A 17,614-nucleotide genomic window follows, 5' to 3' on the forward strand; every position below is an offset into this window, starting at 1 on the left:
GATTTTGAAAAATCAAATGACATCATTTATGTAAAATCTCAAATATAGAGCCCTAGAGAGAGGAAAGTTTAATCTAAAGAAGATGCAAAAATTCAAGGCAGAGGTAAAGGCAAAGGAAAACCTTATTTTCCAGAAGCATGAGAACTGGTTAATCTGAATACAAGTGTTCATAGACAGATGTTTTAGAGATACATATCTGTAAATCTGAGACCAGTAAATCAGCAAAGTTAGGAAGAGACAAGGACAGAGAAGGAGAGAAAAAACAGAAAAATACCAAAAAGAATACTCCAAAGTTTTTCTTAAATCATTAGGATCAACATCAAACATTCTTGAGGATGGGGTATATCCACTTCATAAACTGTGAATGGAATTGCTCATAGATTTTACCAAGGGGATGATTGGAAATATTTTGTCATGTTTATTAGAAATTTATTTCATGCATTTTTGTGTTCACTATTAAATTTCTTATTAAGACACAACAAAGAGACTTAAAACACTCCTTTCTTTTTGTTGCCCTACGGAGTTAGCTTTCAGTTTAAATCCCAGCATACAGTAATGTATAAAGAATGTCAATGCACTTTATCTTCTACAAGTTTCTCTTGTAAGAAAAATTGCTGGTTAAAAGAGATGATATGTATCTTAAGTCTGCTTCAGGGAAAAGAGAAATTATGTGTTTGATCTCAGGAGTTTGGTATTGCATTGTGGTGCCATCTAACATAAATGCAATTTAAAATTCTATGTGAAGTCCTTCTGTTTTGACTGTCAATTCAGAGTGGAAAACCATTTTGATAGAAGTGTCAAGGAAATGAAGAATAGTGAAGACATCAACTTGATTAGCTTATTTTTTTGACTGCCACATGATTCTTCTTGTATTATATCATGTATGAACAAAAAAAGCATTAATTCAAAGACCAGAAATTCAATGAGTTTTAAACTAATCACCTCAAGATGCATTGAACTTACCTTTAATATCATTTACATATTGATGTATGGACTTACTGGCTCCCTTGATTTATATTCAATATTTGTGTCATAGAAGGGAAATCATTAATGAATGACTTTAAAATGCAAATTTGTCAAGGTCAGAATTTTAAAAACAGAAGCTTGTTGACTGAACCTGCACTGCATTTTATTTCTCTTTAACAGTTTGTTAGATTATTGATCAAAATGTTGACTATATTTTTTTATAAATTATAAGAGTCATTTTTCAGTCTTCTAAGTGAGCTTAACATGAGAGAAAAATCTCTTGGACACACGAGATGGACCTATAATCGGTACAAGCAATGTACATATGTATTCTGTGGAAATGAGTGTCCCAAAGAACTTGGCTGTATGTAGAAGTTTTTCATAACATGAATCTTGCCCCAACTCCCACCCAATGACTCTTTATCAGAAAAGGGGCCATATTTCCTAAGGAGGACACCTTGAGATGGCTTTCAAGTGTAGCATTTTCAGGAGGTGTTTATCACCTCCCAGAAGGGAGGCTCTCTGTCATATTTTGTTTATATGATCATGCTCTGAACTTAAGCGGCAATTAACCGTGGGCATTTGATCCAAACTAGATCTATAAAACAAAATCTTTCCTGGAAATTTGAAATTTAGACCTGGACTTTTCAGAATAGACTCTAGTCCCATCTGTAACTGCCTTCATAGTTTTCTCCTTTGTTTCCAGGGAACACTTTGTTGAGGGGAAACAGCACATGTAAAATCTTATTGTTGGAAGTGTCTGGATGGTCTTGTCAGTAAATAGTGAACTGAAGTTTTCAACTCAGTCCATAGGATTTACTCCTAGGGAAGAAATAAATTTGAACACTTCATAGCTTAATTTCTTATTTCCATTTGTTTTGACCTAGTTTACCTTGGAATCTATTACCAAAACCAAATTTATTTCTTCCTTGGGGGTAAACCCTTTGGACTGTGTTGGAAACTTCTGCTCCCTATTTACAGTTTACTCATTATTCATCCAGACACTGTTCCAACAATGAGATTTCACATGTGCTGCTGCATGGTCTCACACAGGGTTGCCCAGTTTACCCCAGACTACACACTTCTCTGAAGTACCTTTACCTCTCACTCTTTTTTTGTTTGTTTGTTTTGGCAGTAATGAGGGTTGAGCTCAGGATTTCATGCTTGCTAGGTAGGTACTCTACCACTTGAGCCATTACATCCAAACCTTTTTTCTCTGGTTATTTTTAAGACCAGGGTCTTGCTTTTTGCCCAGGCAAGTCTTTTTATGCTTCCCACTATAGCTGGGTCCATGCCCAACTTCTCTCCATTGAGAAGTAGTCTCATGAAATATTTTGCACAGGCTATTCTGGACTGTGATTCTGCCAATTTCAACCTCCCAAATAGTTAGGATTACAGGTGGAACACAAAGAAAAGCAATAAAATAATATTAAATTTTATCTATTTGAAAATAGTTTTAAGAGTTCCCAGTTCTTGTATTTCCTCTCCAATTTATCTTGTTCTAACTTCTCTGATGTTTAAGCTTTATTATTGTTTCTATTTTTGTACACAAGTGTCATCTACTTAAAGGTTTTTAACTAAATTATAATTTGGCAAATTTTTTACTTAAGGGTCAGACAGTAAATATTTTAGGCTTTTGGGACATATGGTCTCTGCCTCAATTATTCTGATACCAATGTAGCACAAAAGTAGCCACAATACATAAATAAATGGTCAAGGCTATGTCTAACAAAACTTTATTTACAAATACAGGTGATAGACAGCCTTCTATAGCCTGAGCTTTGCCCAACTTGGTAACTTTGCTTTTTATTCTATCCTTTCTTATACTCAGGACTCCACTGAAATTAAGTTTCTTTTTGTTCCCATTCACTACTCCATGCTTCTGTACCTTTGGATGAAGGCCTGGGTGGGGTATAGAGTGACTGTTGTTTCTTTAAGCACATTTCTGTAAGAGGTACCTCTGTATCAGCTTTATAGTAGCATGTTGTCATTTTGCTTGCTAAAAGTATCATGAAAATATACTAGAGAAAACAGTAAAATGCATAATTAAAACAACAGTTCAGGTCAGGTATAGTAGGGTATATCTACAGTCATGGGAGGCTGAGATTGGAAGGATAACTTGAGCCAAGTAGTTCAAGACTAACCTGGGCCACACAGTGAGATCATGACTATAAACAACAAGAACAAAAACAACAAACTCCAATAATTCTAACACCTGAAATACAGGCAATACTACAAGACAGGTGAAAAGTGGTCAAAGAGTTGTCTTTTAAAAAATTTTTAATATGTTTGCTCTTCTCCTTATCCCATTAATGATGCCATGCTATCATTAGCCCCCACCCTCAAAGAGAAGCCAGTTATACTTTGTTTCTTTCTATAGAATTTTCTTCCCTTCATCTCTGCCAGTGTGTGTGTGTGTGTGTGTGTGTGTGTGCACACTCATGTGTGCTGAGGGTTTAACACAAGGCCTCCAGCTCACTAGGCAAGCACACAACACATTTCCTCATTTGTGCCAATCTTAAAAGCACAACCCATCCTTTAAGATGCAGATTAAATCTAAGTACTTCACATCTGTGCAGGTAGAGGACATGCTATGCACTGAAAGCCATCAAATAATGGGGGGTGGTGGGAAGGAAGGAGTAAAGGAGAGTGACAGAGAGGTTTTAACTGATCAAAGTAAAGCATATTCACAGCTGGGATGCATTGAGAACCCCTTTAAACATTGATTTTGGAAGCAATGATAAAAGGCAGGACTGTAAAATAGGTACAGTGGAGGGGGTAATTGTGAGAAAGGTGGAAAGAAGGTGAAGGTGAAGGAATATGGTTGGTGGGCTTCATATACATATATGAAATAGAATGATGAACCCTCTTGTAACTACTTTAAGTGGGACGGGGAGGTGGGAAGGGGGATGAAGGGGGCGATCTAACCAATGTACAATGTAAGACTATTCAGAATTGTCACAGCAGTTCCCCCTGTACAATAAATATATGCTAATAAAAGTGGAAAAAATAAATAAAAGTAAAAAACACTGATAAAAATATGTAGATTAAATCTATTGCTTTTCATAAACCCTGATCTTTCCAACTATGAGTAATTTCTCCCTTCCTGGAATTTCTATTGCATTCACTTTAATCTTGGTATTATTATTATTTTTTTATGTACCTTAGCTCAATCAGTAGGATATCCAAGTAGGGTACCTCTCTTGACAGACTTCATATATTCAAAAGGCACAGATCAGCACTTTCAGAGAGTAGGCATTAAATTATTATTTGATTGATAAATTAAAAATAGTGTTCTCCAAATTAAAGTTCGCTTTATTTGAAGAAGTGTTAACTCTATGTAAAGATCAGAATAAAAAACAAACCTCTAACGCATGAATCTGTAAAAAAATATCCTCAGGAGCTTGTGGTCCTGAGGATGTTATTATTGACCTTGCATTGGCATTTTTTCTAACCAAATTCACTACATATGAAACCCGCTGGCCATTGGGGATTGACAACTTTCCTACTGCTCCTTGCAAAGAACTTCCCAAGAAAACTGGGATAGATAATCTATGTGCCATATGTGCTGTTAAGATAAAGTTGAATATGCAGTAATCAAGTGGTTTTCATGAGAAACACAAGGCCTCCAAAATATGAAAAATCTTTTTAATTGAAGTACTTATGGTAGTCACTCCAAAGAGCAAAATTACATTTCAAACATTTTTAATCTTAAAAAAGGAGTTAAGTATCTAAAGCTGAAATAGCTTGGAGCAGAAACACTCTGGCTGTTAAAAATATTATACAAACACTTTAGAAACAAGTAAAAGAAGTTTTATGTCTTTCATGCTACCTACAAAGTCATTAAATTAGTGCTTAATGTGAGAGAGACTTTTTTTCTTTGTGAAAAGGGTGGAGACCTGGCTGTCATGTCAGGTTGCCAGCAAGAGAATAAGGACAGCCAACTCCAAATTCCCTTAGTGAAATGCATTGATTGGGACCATCTTTATTTAGATAATATTGCCAGAACAGCCTCATTCTTATTATTTTTTGTTTCTTTTGAGGAAGTTGCTAGAAGAGTAGGAATTAGGATTGAACATTTAATTATCAATGCCTCAAAAATCAGCTTATTTAAAACTAGAAACACATTTATCAAAAAGACAATATATAGAGAAGCACCTTAAAAGCTATCAATTGCTATAAAAATTTGTTTTTACTATTTTCCAACTTTTATATTATTATCATGACATAAAATAAACATCAATATTTTAATGTCAATTGTTCTGATTTATTCTATATTGTCACCCTTCACAAGTAGGTATAAATATGCAATTTGTTTAATCTGGGAGCTGGAGATTGAAAGATTACTTATATCCTTGATTTATGTCAATCATTCCTGGTTGTAACTTGTTTTGACTCCGTTTTGAGCAGTCTGTTTCTTTCTATAATCAATCTCATTCTTTGAGTTTTGTTACCTAAAACCCCTTCTTTTGTGCTGTGTGTGTGTGTGAGTAGGTAGTTAAAAAATTCTCAAATTAAGTATTTCTTTCTCCTCATTTTAAAATCTAGCTTTGCTTTTCCTTTCAGGGTATCTGAGTTTACCATGAGAGGACTAATACCAAATGAATGCAACGGATAAATTAAAAATTCACAATTCCTTATGTCTTTTATTTATTATATTTTTAAATATAATTATGAAGGCCAGGCAAAATGACTAACCTTCATAGAGATTATAGAAAGCTCAGACTTGCTTGTGGCTTTGAGGAGAGAATCTACTTTACCTACATTCAATGAAAGGAATGTATGAAGAGGGATAAATAACCAATAGGGCCATGTGGGTTGCTAAAGAACATCTTCCCAAACTACAATCCAGCACCAGGCTGCAAGGGAGCTGCCTACTCTGCAAACCATTGCCTGTACTATGACATGAACCAGTAAGAGAGACACCGAATGTTCTGTCTCTCTCCTTATGTGACTTGGTTCTGATTCAAAGTCTAGCATGATTATATGTGGATGCATCATAAACCACGAAGAAATTTACCTGTGGAAGGGAGACTAGGAAATGGACATATTTTAGCTTTCTGCACAGGCAGAAAGACATGTTAGAGTAGGGTTGGATCAAGGTTGAATGGGTTCATTCCTGGTGTACACCATTTCAGTCAGCATTTATATTCTGTTTTCTGAAATACCCACTAGGCATTAAAATCAAAATAATTAGAATTTGAAAACCGGGCTATGAACCAAGTTATGTCAGGCTGCATTGAGGACTTCTAAGAATAAATGCAAGATAGATTGAGGTATAAAGGAGAGACTTGTGAGGATTGGATCAATTAGGCAGAGTTTCATGAAGAATTTTGACCTCTCTACAGCCTTCAGGTAGAATACGAATACTCTAAAAATATTCTGTCCTTCTGCAATAACAGAACTTAGTGAATGTTTATTAAATCCCCTACTATATATTTATAGCAAATCACAATTTTTGTTCTTAAGAGATTTAGTAAAGGATTAGTATAAATGTCCAAAAAATTCTGTAATACAGCGAAACAGAAAGTGTTATCAAAGGGAAAAATAAACTGACCAGCAGTAACAGTGAGTTACTTATGTGGGAAAGAGAATCTACAAAATAGGCCTAGAGGGTAAATGGTATTTTGGTGTAGACTTGAAACATGAATACTATTTTAATTTCAAAAACTTTTTTATTTAGGAATAATTTTAAATTTAAAAGGGTTTCAAATATACTACTGTGAGTTCCTGTATACCCTTTTGCCTTGAACACATAACCTAACCAAGTTACATTTGTCAAAACTATGGAATTCACATTGACACAATAATATTAATATTAATAACATTAGTACTATTTAATATTATTAATAAACCACTTCTTTCAAGTTCTATTGAACTTCTTACTGTTCTTGTTCCAGGATCAAATTCAAGATACAACACTATATTTTGTTGCCATGGCTCCATAGTCTCTTCCTTTATAAATGTTGAAATAATCTTATATTTACAGAAAAGTCATAAGTATAAAGAAATGTTTTCTGCTGAACAATTTTTGAGTGAGTTGTTGGCCTCATGACCCATTACATCTAGAGAGTTCAGTGTAATTTCCTTAAGTCAGGGTATACTCCTATATCACCACCATATTTTTCCAACTATTCCAATAAAGTCTTTCAGAGCAAAATGACCCAGTCAAAAATCACAAATTACTTGTGGATACTGTGTCTCTTTAGTTTTCTTTGCTACTGAGCAGTTCATCAGTCTTTTTGTGTTACATTTCAAGGATCCAGCCCACTTAGTCTGTAGAATGCCCATCAATTTGGGTTTGTATAATACTTTTTTATAATTAGATTCAGATTATTTATCCAAGGGAATAATAATACCAAAGTGGTACTACATTCTTTTCATTGCATACATCAAGTAGAACATGATTTCGATTTTTTCATGACTGATGATGTTGACTTTGGTAAGTTGATTGAAGCAGTATATGAGAGGCTTCTCCAATGTAAAGTCACTCCTTTTCTCTTTATCATGTATAAATATTTTGTGGGGATAAATTCTGTAATATTCTGTTTCTTATCAGAAATCATATGAATTTGAATTTTCATACAATTATTTATATTAGTGTGAACTCATGGTCTACAATTTTACCTAATGGGCTGTAATATTTCTATCATTTTTCACTTCAACTCCCCCTCCCTTTTTTTTTAGGTGCAAAGCGACAGAAAGGAAAGGAAAGCAGGAGAAAGAGTAGAGGCTCCCATGTGGGAGGGGCTGAAGGAAAGCAGTCCATGCTCTCAAAAACCTTTTCATTTAGAATTAATTAGTGATTCACAGGGAACTAGAAAAATATTGTGCAGGAAAATTCTGTGTATCCTTTATCCAGTTTCCCTTAATGGTAACATTTCACATATACTAAAACCAAGAAATTGACATGGGTACAATCTACAAATCTTATTCATATTTTATCTGTTTTACATGTGTGCATAGTTTTCCATAATTTTATCACTTATGAATCTCTGTAGAACCCTCTAACACAACCAGGATGCAGAACCCATTAATCCTGTGTTCCCTTGAATTATCCCTTTATAACCACACTCATACTCTCTCACCTACACTCCCAAACTCCTAGAACCACTAATTTGATCTCAATTTCTGTTATTTCAAGAATATTATCTGAACTATGAAGGGATATAACCTTTTCATACTAGTTCTTTTATTCAGGATATTTCCCTTGAGATGGAGACTAGCTGTGGCATGTATCAATAATTTCTTCATTTTTATTGTTCAGTATTAGTATCTGGTGTGGCTGTAGCACAGTTTGTTAAACTATTTACCTCCTGCTGTGGTTCAATGTATGTGTCCCTCCAAAATTCATATGTTGGAACTTAAACCCCAAGATAACTGAATTAAGAGGAGGATGCTTAGGCTGTGAGTGCTCTGCCCTCAAGTGTGAGATCAGTGTCCTTGTACAAAGACTGAAGGCAGTGAGTTCATCCCTTTTATCCTTTTTCCATGTGAGGCTGCAGCAAAAGGGGCCATCTTTGAAGCAGTGAACCCTCATCAGACCCTGGATCAGCCAGTGCCTTGATCTTGGACTTCACAACTCCCAGAACTGTGAGAAATAAATTTCTGTTGTTTATATGACACCCAGTTTACAGTATTTTGTTACAGCAGCCTAAACAGACCAAGATCCTCCTTGAATGAGCCAATTCCTTATCACTACTCTTGTCTTCTCCCCAATCCAATTCCATCATCCTGTTTGCATTTGACCCTACTGTCACCCTGACCTGCCTCCTACCCTGGTGAATGTCCTCCTTATTTTGCTTGAATCTCTGTTGCTGCCTCAGGCTTCCTTGGCCTCTCTCTGCACATATGAGTCTTTTCACTTCCATCTCAGGCTCTGATAACCTGAACCTGGCTGCCACCTACCTGAAGACCTTCTACAACCCACCTTCTCTGATTTCCTGTGGTGAATGATCTCACTTCCTTGACCAACTTCTCCTTGTTCTGAAGTGGTTCTTACCAGTTTGAGTTCAGATTCTGTACTCTGGGCTACCTCCCCTCTGAAGTTCCTCTTCCAATGCATTGCCTACACTCTTATCCCTTACACACTCTGCCCTACCCCTACTCACCCCCCTGTTGCTCTGACATTCCAAGAAAACTTGCCAATCTCTTCTTTTTCTGTTCATGTTAAACCTGCTGCATTGGGATGATCCTCCGAGTCCATGCTTGGGCTGTAGGCATTCCAAAATGGGCTTCCTCCCATAGAAGTCCTCCCCATCTTGCTTACCCTCAGACACTTTAGTGTTACCTCCCAACTCCCAGGTAACTTCCTCACCTGGCTTGTTCTTTCAGTCCTCGTATTGAGCTATCACCTTCCTAGATGGCTATCTTCCTCACCCTTCTCAGGCCCAAATACTCAGTGCCCAGCTGCTTCTTCCTGACCATGGGACATTCCTCAGTCTGCTCAGGTTCTGACTCCCTTCTCTGCACTATTATAGCTCCTTTCCATCCTAACAGCCATGTGGTTGACTCTGTCTGTGGCTTTTGACATGAATTGTTCCATAAGAGAATGGAAAAGAGGAAGAGATAGCACTTGACACCTGGAACATGGTATCAGAGAAATGACATAAGAATCAAAGGTGGAACTGTGCATGCAAGAGGAACAGTGACAACCATGGTTTCTCTGGGGCATATTGTTCATCATGAGGCTAGATTTGTTAGAGGTGAGGATATAGAGTTAAGTTGTGGTACTATGTGAGGCCCTTAAATTGTTAGGAAAGATATTGCATTGGCAATACCAAGGTAGGTAGTTAAGATGATTGTTTTTGTACTCCAGAATATTAATCACATCGAAGTGTGTAGGAGGTATGGGGAGACAGAACACTAATAGACTGATTTCACTGAGAATTAAGAAAACTGACCTGGATCGAGGATACAGTACAGGACATAAGAGAAGGGATGTAGTCACGTGACTTTATCTTTCCAGATGCCAGCCCAAGCCTGAGCTAGCTTGCGAGGGCCTGGCTTTAATATGGGAGAGTACTACCATCAAAGTAACTCCCAGGTGTCTTGACTTTTTGTGGAAGCTCTGGATGCCATGGATGTATTGCCTATATTTTTCCTTCAGGACAGGGACACTCAGTTCCCCCACCATAAGAGTTTGCCACTGACGTCTCACAGCTGCGTCTGTCCTCATAATTGCCCTAAGCCAAAGGAAGCTGCCTTGTTATGCATTTCCTTAAGTGGCAGCCCATATTTGATGACCCATCTGTGAAGGGACACAAAAAACCTGACCCCCCTTGCCTCACTCGATCCAGGCCACCTATGAAAGGTCATCATGGTTCCAGTGCCACTGAGGTTGGCTGAGTCTTCTTTCACCATATATCATGGTTCCTCTTGCCTTCTGACCATTTCTGCTTCCTTCATCTCTTTACTCCTAAGGCATGCCTCAATAGACCTCTTGCATACAATTGCAGTCTCATATCTGTTTCTGAAAAACCAGGTTGAAAATATGTGCCATCCCAAATACAGGTGTTGAAAATCATTCTCTGACATTGATTGACATCACTTATAGTCATACATAAAAATTTGAACTCAGAAGTAATTGTATCTTCCAAAAGCATTTTTTTCACTCTCAGGAACTAGTTCAGACATGGGAGGTAGAGATTTAGCTCTTTATAGACTATACCTGATAAAAGATGAAATAAGATTTGTCACTGATAGGTAGTGAAGATTTTTTTCTTCCTCTGAATCACCATAGACAACCATACAATGAATCACTTCCCATGTGAAGTGAATATGAATCACTTCCGGTATAGCTCTAGACTTCTAGAGAGTCATTCCTGCTATCCTGCATGCCATAAAAAGATATCTACTTGTAAATAATGTAGATTATTTGATTTTTTACACCTAAATTACACTTTTTTCTGTTATTAGTATTGCTTATTTGCCTTTTTTTGCTTATTGTTTGTTGAGTGAAGGAAGATAGAAATAAATTAATTTCTATGCAAACTTCTTGAGAGTCTAGTGCTTAGAATGTTACCAGATACATGGTGGGCATCAGTAAACATCTGTTAAATAAAGTTCAATAAGTAAATAATTACAAGGCCAGGTATGGTGGCTCACACTTGTAATCCCAGCTATATAGAAGGCTGAAGCAGGAGCATCATGCTCCAAGGCCAGCCCTAGGGCTGCTCAAGTGGTAGGGTACAGCAAGCACAAGGCCCTCTGTTCAAACCTTAGTGCTGCCAAAATAATAATAATAGTTAAAAATTGTTAATAGTTAATAATAATTGATAATAACAGAATTCAAAGAGGGAGGGCATGCATGAACTGTGAAGGAAAATACTTCACCAGAAATCCAAATAATTTGACAAAGAAATATTATTATCTAAGTAATTCAGTTTAAAGTCTCTCTCTCTCTCTCTCTTCCCTTCTCTCTAGAAATCTTCATTCCGTTTTCCATTTTTGATTTAAAATTGAAAGTTAAATAGGGTTCCAGAATGACTGACATGGTACAAAAGTCAGTTTGAAACCTTTCCTGTCTGGGTTCCAGCTGACACAAGGCCAAGTCCTCTCGCCCACAGAGGAGGAGATTAAAGCTGTTATAATCACTCCTTCCTCATGGCTTAGAGAGATTTCCAGGTTTGCTCTGGCTTTCATCTTCCTTCATCATGGTTTGGAAACCATGACCAGTGGTCTCATTTGCCAGGGACTATCCCAGGGAGGGGCTGACCCAGTTTTAGCTCTAGCCCACATCCTTGGACCCATCCCAATCTGCAACAAATTGGGGTAGCTGAGTTGCCCTAGTAATTAAGGAGTCATCCACAAATATTTTTAGATGAAAGTGATTTGATTAATTTTTGGTCTGTGCTATGTGAGGCTATTTTCTGGTTTACTATATATCTTATAATAGCAAGTGAGTGAAATGAAAGAGATCTATACCTAGGCTGAACTCATTACCCAAACAAGCATGTAAACAAAAGAATACAATATGGTTTAGTATGTCAGTCACTTCTAGTAGCTTTGCAATCAGAAAATAACTGGTGAATAAAGAACTGAAAATTCTAGAAGAGCTGGAAAATTTTCAGGAAAATGAATTTTAGAACTCAGATGTTTTGCTTTATTTTGGGCCTATGCATATATAGATTAGATCAGTTTGTGGAGTCCAGAAGACAAGCAGGCAATGAATCAAGAAGCGAGGGAAAAAGGAAACCAATGAATATGAGTTTAAAATACTTCACCATGAGGACATAGTACACAGTTAGTGTTATGTCTCATTTCTTCACTTTGTTTCCTCTTTTAACTTGAAACTGATTGTCACAGTTTTTGGCAGACCTTTTCCTTCCACATTTTATTTAGTTATATTTTGATATGGTGTTAATTGCTAGGTGTATAGTAGCTTTGATCCTGTTTTAAGAGTAAAGCTGAAAATGGAGATCAGACTGCAAGCTTCATGAAAAAAATGACTTGTCATCTTGTTCAGTTCATTAACTAAACGCTCCCAGTATATAGTAGGTATTCAATAAGCCTTTATTAAAGTGACTGGTTTTGGGCTGATCAAGTGGTTGAAGTGGTAGAGCACCTGTCTAGCAACTCTGAGGCCCTAAGTTCAAACTCCAGTGCTGTCAAAAAAAAAAAAAAAAAAAAGAAAGAAAAAAGACTAAACTGACTGGTTTGTAGACTCAAAGAACTGACAGATCTGGTTGTATATCAATGGTAACCCCAATGAAATGTTAAATATACATGGAAACAAACAGAAGAAATACTAAAAGGTCATATATAAGTACCATATGAAATTTCTATCATAAAGCATTGTCCTTGTTAAAATGAAAAAGAAGAGGGGCCATGTTGTATTACTGTGGATTATTGCTATCCAAGTGAAACTGTAAATTCTAAAAGCCAGTTTTGACAAGTGGAGGGCGGAAGTCACAGGTGGAGGTGAAGAGATTGCAGAATGATTAAGCAAAGAAACTGCAAACAAGCTTCAGCTTCTGCATAAGTTTGGCAAGGGGAGCCTAGCTTGCACCAAGACCATGTCCTTATTTTAAAAATCAACTGAGTTCATTTTCTTGGCCGATATATAAAAGCAGAAAAAATTGTTTCTATATAAGTACGCATTATGTAAATGTTTAAATCAGGTTACATATATCTAACTCCTCAAGCATTTATCATTTCCAAGATGAAATTCTTGATAGCTGGATCTGGAAGTGATTGACAGTAGGACTAACTATTTTGAGGTACAACTTTTCATTCCTAAGGGAACCTGCACCATCTCTCTTTTGTCCCCTTTCCACCTTTTCTTAGCTTGGTGAGCTGCAGCTACAAAATAGGTTTCTTTAAAAGAAAAAAAAAAAAAGAAGAAAAAAGAGAAAATTCCGTTCCTTAAACACGGCGGCACGGTGTGATTGTGAGTGGAATGCTGCTGGGGCAGGCGAGGCCATCGCCTCCCCAGGGAAATCGCTGGTCTTTGGTCTCCAGGCCATGCGGAGGGTTGGTCAGACACAGCTGGGAAAATGGGCCAGGCCTGCAGAATCTGCGAGTATGGTTAGTTTCTAGAGGACATTTGTTTTTCTCAAGTCCTCTCCCTCTTCTGAAATCTGGCAAGCGTTAGTCATCTCCAGCTCAGCACGGACCCACAAGTGTGCGTGTGTGGCTCTGCGGGCTTCAGCTGGGGCCCGCCCCGCCCTCGGGCGCGCACTGCCACCCCGAGACCAGACGCGGCCTTGGCGTGGCTTCTGTGGAGCCGCTGACTCCGGGTGGCTCAGCACCCTCGGCTAAAAGGGGACGGACCAGCCAGGCTGCGCCACACAAGGAAGAAAGTTGTGGAGCCAGAAGGGGGGGGGTCTCCACTCCAAGTTTGTGCCGTGTCGCCGCGTCCCGGGGCGCCGACCGCGCACAGCAGCGGAGGGACTTCAGTCCTCCTGGAGGAACGGGATTCCCGGTGCGGGTGCCAGACCGGCGCTAGAGGCTCTGCCCCAGGCCGGGGAGGAACTTGTCCTGCGAGCTGTCGCCGTGGGCCTTCATTGTTTGCAGGAACTCTCCGGAATCCGGAGGGGAAGGACTGGATCGCGCTTCCACTGGGATTCGCCAAGAGTTCCGGCGGCAGCTGTGGCGGTGGCGAGCCTCCCTTTGTCCTTTCAGGACCTCCCTCTCTCCTTTCTCCCTCTCTCTGTCAGTTAATGGGGTCCCGCTGACGCAGGCGCCTGCGCCCCAGCTGCTCTCAGTCCCCCACGACCCACCCCAGGGTGAGTCCCTGGAGACTCTTTGGCGTCCCCGGCCCAGCAGAACAAGGGGGCTGCGAGTGCGAGGGAGTCACAGGCCCCTGGCCACAGGATGGTGGCGGGCCGGCCCCTGGCCCGCAGCCCCGGGAGCGGGCTGTTACCCGGACTGTGGTTGTTGGCGCTCAGTGGCCTTGGGGGACTGCTGCACGCCCAGGAACAGCCCTCCTGCAGAAGAGCCTTTGATCTCTACTTCGTCCTGGACAAGTGAGTGTCAGGGAGGGATCAGGTTCCTCTGGTGAGGGAGGCACTGCATCAGCTAGGGCTGGGGAGGCTGAGGTGTGTGCGCGCGCCCTGGAGACTGGAGTTGGAATGCCGCCCGTGGGTGCCCAGTTGCTCTCTCCTGTGGGGGCTGGAGAAGGGATGGGGGAGTGACTGGAGCCAAGAGCTAATTAATATTTCCACTGCATGCTACTCTTGGGGTCTCTTGGGACATGGGAGTGCAGCCACCTGTGGTAGCCTTCTTCCTAGGGAGGACTCACACTGGAGTTTTAGCCCCTGGGTCCTTACCACAACCGCACAGCACCCTGGCTCTATAAAGTTTGCCTGGTTTTATCCTGATTACAGAGTTTTCACTGCAACCAGGAAAAGCCTTAATATACTCAACATGTTTTGCATTTCCTTAGAAGGCGTTTATCTTTATTTTGAAAAGCTGGTTCTTACTCAACAAGTCATAGGCAGGTACATCCTCTCTCCAGTCCCCCACCACCCCCTCCTCCCTCTGCCCCCCCCCCCCTTCCCCCGCCATGGGCACACTAAAGTTTCAGTTCGGGACATCTGCTTTGCTTGAAGAGGAGGCCAGGATTCCCATTTTCGTGCTCCTGAAAAAATATTTTGCTTTTTTTTTTGTCTGATCAGTTCAATTTCATTTTTCAGGTCAGGGAGTGTGGCAAATAATTGGATTGAAATCTACAATTTTGTCCAGCAACTTACGGAGAGATTTGTGAGGTACTTTTTCCCACTTCACTTTTCTTGGCAGTGGAGGGGAAGTAGACCAAAATGTAGGGTTTCCCTTTGCTGAGTTTGCAGAGGGAAAAAACCCCTCTCCTGAAATGTTGATTTTTAAGTGTCTCAAGGTGGTTATTGCACACATGGTGTTATTTGGACAGCCCCTCAGCTGTCCCTCAGGGCTTACTTCATCTGGATCCCAGAAACTTGGCTCACACATCAGGGAAGTATCTTCACATAATATTCCAAATGTTTTTTCCTTTTCGAATTTTCATCTGTTTTGAGTTTCAGTTATGCTTTCTCATAATTTATCACATTAAAAAATAAATTTTATGCTAATAGTATCCATAATATATTTTCTATTCCACACAATTCTTAGCCTTGTAGAAGTCCTCATTTAAAAGGAAAAAGTGTTGGAAAACTTCAAATGAACATGTGTTAATAACCCACTACTAGAAAAAGCTCTTGTGTGTATGTGTGTTTAAAGAAATGACTGTGTTTACACAATGTGTGGGTGTGTGGCTGGTTTGAAATTTAACTGTTCTATATATGCAATAAGCGTCACTAGGAAAGACTGCTTTCCCTCTATAAAAAGCATTACTGCTATGAAATCCAGCTTACTCTCCTATTTAGAGGTAACTAGAAATTAGTGGTATCGCCTATTTAAAAATAACCCTAAGGCACTAGACTTCAAGGCCTTCACCCCACACCCTTTTTATAAGAAAATATGCAATGAGCAAGTGCAAGTTTATCAAGATAATGGAAAGGACACGAATAGGAACTGTATCATTAAATGTTGCTTCTTTCAGTCTTGTTAGCCCAAATGTTTTCTGTAAAACAGGCTTGGATGATCAAAACATTTTGAAAGTCATGTTGCGAGTAACTTCAAACAATCTGTAGAGGCCTAGGCAATCCTTGCTTTCAGTTATTGGCAGCAGTAAAGCTATCCCTATAAAAATGTATGCCTGTCCATGTTCAATCATCAGTCCTCTGCTTAAAAACCCAAGGAAAACACTCTCGTTTCTGTACAGGGTCTGAGGTAAAACTGTCTAGGAAGGAAAAATAAACAAGACCCTATATCCTTAAATGTCAAAGCAGAACAGACAGTTGTTTACACTTGTTCTGATTTAATTCTAGAGTGTGCAGAGAGTGTCATGTAGTGTTGATCAAAAGCCATGGATCATTTCAGAGCAACACTTGAAGAAAGTACAGCTCTTGTTCATGTGGTCTGGTTTGCAAGTTGGAATCTGATGATATACAGTTCTCTAGCTCAAGTTTAGTTGCTCAGTTAATACTTAACTGCAATGCATAGGAAATGAAAGAAGGGTGACTACTGAAGAGACTGATGCCTTCAATAAGCCTTTGAGATAATTCTGACCTTCAGTTTGTAGATCTTAGTTTCTTATCTTCAGTTTCAGTTCATAGTAATATTTGCACAGAGTTTCCTAGAAACAAGAACAATTCTGAGATAACTGTCTAAAGCCTGAGGAGGTACAGGTGACTGGAGCCACTATTGCTGGTTGGAATTGTGATGTTTGAGACTGGAGAATAATAATGTCTAATCAGAAAGTGATTTGTTCATTTCTTTCATGTTTTCCCTGACACTGTTTAAGTATTCTTACTTCAGGATAGATTTTATATGGACTTTTAAACCATAGTTGTGGCCATTAAGTCAAACTGGCTGCTCTCCAGCCCTAAGTATGGTTATTGATAATCACTCCAAAAGGCTGTCTGGCTTCCTTCAAGAGTAGAGCATTAAGGGGAGAAGCATTTTCTATGAAAGTATTTTACATCAGTCTCAAACTTATCTTTCCACATACTCTCTTTTTAAATGCAAACTCTAGCAGATAACGGTGGAGTGTATTTGAGAGCTGAGAAGCATTGACTAAGTCCAAAATGACTTATTTGGTAATGTTAAGAAGAGCTAGCTTATCGACTTAGGGAATTCCATTTAAAAGGAGCCTGGACTCTTCAGTGAGACCAATTTTAAAGGAGACTTGCTAGCTGTGCATCTGTATTGTATCACTGTTTCTTTAAAAAATGTTTTAACTGCCTCTTTTCTTATTTTGCAGCCCTGAAATGAGATTATCTTTCATTGTGTTTTCTTCTCAAGCAACCATTATTTTGCCATTAACTGGAGACCGGTTAGTGCATTATCGTTTCACTACAGGCTTTTAGTAGATATGAGTCCTAAAGGCATGACTGATAATTCCATGTGGTGCTTCAGGCCCCTCAGTGCAATCAGGCAAGCACGCAGACCGTTCAGTTCTGTGTACTAATAGCAGGGAAAGGAGGTATGAACAATATAAAAGAAAGCATCATTTGGAAATCAATATCATTTATACTAGATGTGGAATGTGCAGTGAAGCTCAGATCACTGCTTTACTTGTATATTCACAATTTCCTACCTTTTCCTCTCTGTTACTGTAAGCAGCATG

The 17,614-nt window shown here is 39.0% G+C and overlaps 1 protein-coding gene across 3 annotated transcripts in view; it reads left to right on the plus strand.

Moving 5' to 3' along the window:
* Nucleotides 1–13,442: 13,442 nt before the first annotated feature.
* Nucleotides 13,443–17,614, plus strand: part of Antxr2 (ANTXR cell adhesion molecule 2) — a 136,452-nt gene continuing 132,280 nt past the window's right edge. For 2 of the 3 annotated variants that reach the window (XM_074041914.1, XM_074041915.1), the window contains exons 1-3: nucleotides 13,443–14,435; nucleotides 15,105–15,176; nucleotides 17,249–17,320. In XM_074041914.1, the coding sequence (XP_073898015.1) occupies nucleotides 14,284–14,435; nucleotides 15,105–15,176; nucleotides 17,249–17,320 (296 nt within the window). In that variant the 5' untranslated portion in view covers nucleotides 13,443–14,283. The remainder of the gene's footprint in view (nucleotides 14,436–15,104; nucleotides 15,177–17,248; nucleotides 17,321–17,614) is intronic. The other variant, XM_074041916.1, reaches the window with a different exon arrangement.

The sequence above is a fragment of the Castor canadensis genome, chromosome 9 (genome assembly GCF_047511655.1).
Source record: "Castor canadensis chromosome 9, mCasCan1.hap1v2, whole genome shotgun sequence".
Lineage (NCBI taxonomy): Eukaryota > Metazoa > Chordata > Mammalia > Rodentia > Castoridae > Castor > Castor canadensis.